General features: G+C 36.2%; 1 protein-coding gene across 10 annotated transcripts in view; it reads left to right on the top strand.

The window, feature by feature from the left end:
- PDE4D (phosphodiesterase 4D) overlaps positions 1-6,045 on the top strand; it is a 1,918,796-nt gene that overhangs the window by 1,423,654 nt on the left and 489,097 nt on the right. Inside the window, exon 1 of one of the 10 annotated variants that reach the window (XM_069096350.1) lies at positions 2,635-2,774. The exons of the other annotated variants lie outside the window; for them this stretch is intronic. Within the exon in view, the coding sequence (XP_068952451.1) occupies positions 2,650-2,774 (125 nt within the window). The 5' untranslated portion in view covers positions 2,635-2,649. Of the gene's footprint in view, positions 1-2,634; positions 2,775-6,045 lie in introns of those variants that run through there. 10 annotated transcript variants of the gene reach the window in all.

Below are 6,045 nucleotides of genomic sequence, written 5' to 3'. Positions count from 1 at the left end.
TCTCTCTCTCTCTCTGTCTCTCTCTCTCTCTCTCTCTCTCTCTCTCTCTCTCTGTCTCTCTCTCTCTCTCTCTCCTCCCCTCCCCTGTACGCATTCTTGAAAATTTGCAGAACAAAAAGTAATCTTAAGTACCAAATTATCTTCCTCATTCTTGACATGACCAGAACTCAACAAATGTTAAAAATGTAAACTATTAATATGTTTGGCAGATTAGTACATGCTACTTTCTCTAGCCTGTAAAATAAATTAAAAGGTCAAATTTAAAGAAGACTGTGACTGAGGAATAAGTTTCCAAAAATAGGAAAAATGATTTATATCTCTCTCAGAGATTTGTTAAGTACTTAGGAGAGGAAGTGTTGATCATTAAGAGTCAACATGGATTCATCAAGAACAATTCGTGTCACACTAATTAACCTAATTTCCTTTGTTAATAGAGTTACTAGACTGGTAAATCAGGGGAATGCCAGAGAGAATAATAACAATCATGATAATAATGGATATTTATACATTATTGCAATGGTTTGTGAAGTGACTAATATATATATAATCTTACAAGAATAGGACAGTCTACTAGTATCTTCATTTTACACATAAGGAATGAGGCTTAGAGAGATGAAGTTACTTGCCCAGGATTTCCCTAATTAGTAAGTATGGTGGGATTAAAACCCAAGACTTTCCAACTCCAAGTGAGATATAGTATATCTGGATTTCAGCAGCAAGGCATTGTATGGCCTCTCATGATATCGTTGTAGACAAGGTATAGAGATATGGACTTGATTTTTGTATGGTTAGGTTGATTCAGATGACTATGAGCTCAATGAGAGCTAGCACTATTTTTTATCTTTGTATCCCAAATGGCTCAGCTTGGTGCTTAGAATAGAGTAGGTGCTTTAAAAATGCTAGTTGATTGACTCATTGAATGCTTGGACACAGAACTGGCTTGAGTTCAACCTGGAGATAGGACTTTACTGGAATTTCACAATATTCTAACATTGGCCCTGATCTTTTTAACACTTCTCAGAGACTTGAATGAAGACAAAGAGATGTCTGATGAATCAAAGCTGGGAGACATTGCTAACTTGTTGGGTGACAGCTTAAGGTTACAGAAAAACCTCAAGGCTTGAGTGATGGGCTAGTCGTAATAAGAGGAAATTTATTATGAATAAATGCAAAGTCTTGCTTTGGGTTCAAAAAATCAACAATCCAAAAACAGAATGATGAAGATGTGGCTAGGTAAATCCTGTGAAAAATATTTGAAAAAAAATGAAAGGGATTGCAAGCTGCTAGTGGTATGACATGATAGTCAAAAAAAGCTAATGTGCTCTCATGCTTTAGTAATAGAAAAAGAGTGTCTAGAAAAAGGGAAGTTGATACTAGTCAGATCACATTCTGAGCACTGAGTTCACTTCTGGACACCACAGTTTAGGAAGGACATAGATAAACTGGAGAATGTCCAAAGAAGGAAGACAGGAACAGTGTGGATACTTGAAACTAAACTATATGAATATATAGTTGAAGGTGGGTAGGACTAATAGCTCCATAGAAAAAAAGCCTTAGGGGGAATTTTTTGCTCTCCCTCTTTCTTCCCCCGGCTTGTATCTATTATTATGAACATTCAACTTATAACAATGTTGATGAAGACTTCCCCTTTCACAGTATGGAAAAGTTCTTGGGTAGAAACATTCAGCCTCAGTTCTACATCTATAAAATGTAGACAATAGTTCCCATAGTACCAACTTCTCAGGGTTATTGTTAAGGCTCAAAAAATATAATGGGTATGAAACATATTGTGAACTTTAAATGATATTATTATGTATTAGATATAATTGTATGTAGTAATAATATTATTATCAGTTATTATTATTACTATTTGATCATTAGATGTTTAGAAAGAAAACATTTCTTATGAGAGGAGCTGAGCATCTGTGTCAAAATGTCAGGATGAAAGTGTTATTGCTTGGGATGTTGTATTAGAAGTCAGATGGCTGTACAATTATACACAGCAGTGATTTATGAAAGAAGGCTCCTGTTTAAACAGCCAGCAAATGCTCAAATGCCTAGACTTGTAATTTTTGACCAGAAAATTGGAAAACTACCTGTAATTATTTCCATGTGCTTGTTTCATCATTCTGAATGTCTATAATGGGTTTGAAAAGTAATTTAGCTTTCTGAAAATGTACCACTGACTTGATCATTTCCCTTTCTAGCAGAGGTATGTTTGATGCATAGATAAATACCCCCAATTAACCAAGGGCTGCTAAATTTAGTTGGTGTTCTTTTAGAGACAAGACAAAAATGGATTAAAGGCTCACTGTCTACTCAGAAACAGGACTGGGAGGGAGGGAAGGCTTTTGTGAAGCCAGGCACTTTCGACTTCATCTGCTCAGCCAATAATTGGTTGAAGCTTGACTCTGAGTAGGAAAAAAAAGCAATGAGCTTCCTGTATCCATAAGGAAAAAAAGCAAGCTAATGCATCTAGGCACTGAGAGAAAGCTGAATTGGCTTTCTGAGCAAAAGAGCCCCAAGCCACCTGTGAGCAGCACAGCTGGAAAGAAGTCCATAATCTGGCATCTTATTCCCAGCTTTTCCAGGAAATGTTACTCTTTGCCTATTAGTTTATTTTTTTTAATTCCTTTGTGCTTGGATAAAATGAGTTTACCATCTAGCTGTGAGCACCTGACTCTGGAGAAGGTGGCCAGATTCCGGAGTGCTTACATTCATGGATCACCTTATGCTATCAACAAGCCAATTGATATTAAGCAGCAGAGGAGACGGTAATGTGTTTTCCTTTATTATAATTGTCAGGGAAACCTTGTGCTGTTAAACCCCCCCCCACCACCACACTTCTCAACGTTGAAGTCTGCTAATTTGGGGCTTGTGATGAGTGTTAGTTTGACAATTTTGCACTAGTGGAGAACTGAGAACAATTAGCTGAAGAGGAATATTGGAAAAAAATCCTTTCCTTTTAGCTCAAGTGAAAACTGAACCCCTTTAAAAAAAAAGAGGAAAGCTTAGCCATTTCCCTGGTCTATGGTTCCCTGAAGCTTCTGAATTTGAGTAAGCTGTGGTTCCTAGGACCTAGGGATCCACCAGCATCCCCCTGAGATAAAGATTTTTAAGGGATGTCATGAAGCAGTGTTATTCATAATTAGCTTTTAATTACAGCTTCCCAGCTGTTAGGTTAGATATGTCATATTATACAATGTTGCTTCAGGAACATACACTCTACAGAACCATTCATTTTCACATCACCGCTGCTGTGTTTGAGTGGATGGGAAAGTGTTAAGTATTTCCCCTACAGAATCGTCATTCCTGGATCAGTGTTCCAGGCATCTGTTCTCTAACAACCCTTCTTCCATCTACTACCTTCCTGCATGCCTGTTTAGTGAAATGAAGAACTGCTAAGTTAGGAGCTAGATTTTGGTTATTGGAAAGACACAAACCTAGTTTATGCTCAGGAATTAATTTCCCTCACTTTTTCCAAAGTTGTTTTGTTGTGTTTTTTTCTCTCTGAACAATGTTAGGGCAGGAGAGCTATATTTGTTCATGGACTTCAATTGTTGCTTACCTTTAATCTAAGATATCAGAATTTTAAAATGTACCATTTTTTCTAGCATTGATAGAACACTAGATTTGGAGTCAGGAAGACCTGGGTTTAAATTCTGTTTCAGATACTTAGTAGCTGGGAGGCCTTGGGAAAATCACCTAACCTTTCTTGACCTCATTTTCTTATCTGTAAATTGAGAGGTCAGCCTTGATAGCCTCCAAAGTTCCTTTTAGTTCTGAATCATATGATTTTATGATGCCATGACTTTGCTAAGAGCATTGGATCTGTCTTGGCCACTTATATCACCTAGGTGCATCTTTAGAGTTGTAGCTGCAAGGACTTAAAAAATCATCTCCCCCTCTTTGCACAGATTTTGGAGGAAAAATAATAAAAAAAATAATAAAAAAAAAAATAGTACCTTATTTCCTTGCTCCTACTTTTGCACACACATGACCTTTTAAAATATGTGCTATATTGTACATGTTCAACTATTCAATAGAGCTAGCATATCCAGGTAGCTGGTCATGGCCAAAGTCTATTTTCCAATTTGCAGAAATGACGGAGAGGTAGTTTCTTGACTGTGAAAACTGTTTTCTGACTTCGTTGGGAACAGATGATCATTTAAGGTGAAACCACTAATGTTTTAGGGTTCTGGTTTTTTGGTTTGTTTTTGCTGGGGTGTTTTTTCTTGGTGTAAGGAGGATGTTTATTCCATTTTTGCTCTGTATTGAGACATATTTTTCCCCATTCTGGTACATTAAAACGGTCAGAAAACAATTATGTTAATATGCAGCAGCTAATAACCAATAGCAATATAGACTCCAATAGCAACCTTGTTGTGGTAGATTCACAACCTTTCAGATCCCTTTTAGATTCTACAGTCCAACAGTAATGTGTGATTCTATAAATTCATATGCAATGAGCATACCATGATATTACATGTCACCAAGTATAATTTTTCTATTTTGAGGAGGGGAAATAGCCATGTAAGTCATTTTATGTGCTCATATATGACAGGGTCATCCTCAGATCTGGATATAGCAAGAATGTCCAGGCTAATTAAGATCCCTCTGCCTCAAATACTGGAAAAAAAGTCAGAGATTCAGATGTTTTCCACAGCTATTTTGCAAGCTAAACAGATTTTGAAATTTTAAAATACATAGATCTTCATTTGTCTTTTCAAATTATATATTGCTTTGGTAACAGCCCACTCTTAATCTGACTCCTAAAAAAAAGAAAGAAACATCACTGAGAATTCTTTTTAATTTCCTCTTAGGCTTTAGAAATTCGTTCTATAAATTGTTATTTTTGAAACCTGTAGTTAAAATGATGCATTTGAAATATCTGCTGGAAAAATGCTTCATTTGATATGACACTGCTTGAAAATCCGAAGAGCAGTGAGCTTGGAAGTTCATTGATTTCCACCCAGAAAGCAATGGATGCTTTTCAGGATGCTTACTGGGATTTATTCATGATATATCAGACATAGCCTGCCGATGTTTATTTTCACATCATTGTGCTTTCCCAGAAAGGGAATTATCTTTCTAATTACAAAAAGTTTGAGAATTATTTATTTGGAAACAACTTCTTGTAGTTGTTGTTGTCATTGTTGTTGTTGTTGTTGTTGTCGTTGTTGTTGACCCTCCTCAGTGACGAGGAAGGTTGAAAGGATTCAAAGAACTGAGCTGTTCCCCTAAAACTTATGTGGAGATTGGAGATGCAATCTCACTTATACGTGCAAAATAGAGCTCAGTTTAAATCCAAGTGCAACCTTGAACAAGAGTGACTCACTAACGGAATAATGTGAACAAGTCGCTAACGTTTCTCTCTGAACACAGGGGAAGTACCTTCTAAATTGAAGATTCAGAAGCATGTTATATTCAAATGGCTATAACACAGCCATTTATTTGAACTGAATACTCAATTCAAGAGCTTCGCTGAGGTTATTATTATCCAGACACTTAGCATTACTAAATCTTCAGCTGAATTGAATGCTGATGAATAAGAGGACAGCCTCACCATCTGTGATTCTGCAAATCATTCTTGGCTATATCTTTAAATCAATCATCTTCAATTATCCTTTTAACTTTTTTTTTAATGCCTTCCACAAATTCTAAAACTCTGTCTTCACCCTCTTCCCAGAGAGCGGCTTTTCAGAGTAGAGGGGGTAGTGGGTTATGGTAAAAAGTTATAGATTTGAACATATGTACAGAGACCTGGATTAAGATGTGTTTTAACTCTTACTAGTTGGGTTAATCACTTAACCTCTGTGTTCTTTACATAACTTAAAGATCATGGGTACAAAGCAAGGTTGTTATGGGGGAAATGCTTTGTAAATTTTGAAGCACTGTATTCCTGTGAGTTTTTATTATAGCCAAATACACTAGTATTTTATTTGAAGGGGAAAAATGTTAAATGTTTTTAATTGAAGCATATCTAGACTATATAAGCAGGATTTAAATACAGTGCTTATTTGATTATAGTATGTATGATACATT

The sequence above is a fragment of the Petaurus breviceps genome, unplaced genomic scaffold, assembly GCF_028583685.1.
Source record: "Petaurus breviceps papuanus isolate PSGF00001 unplaced genomic scaffold, PetGlider_PUasm1.0 229, whole genome shotgun sequence".
Taxonomy (NCBI): Eukaryota; Metazoa; Chordata; class Mammalia; order Diprotodontia; family Petauridae; genus Petaurus; species Petaurus breviceps.
The sequence above is the reverse complement of the archived record's forward strand: the minus strand, read 5'-3'. Positions and strand labels throughout refer to the sequence as shown.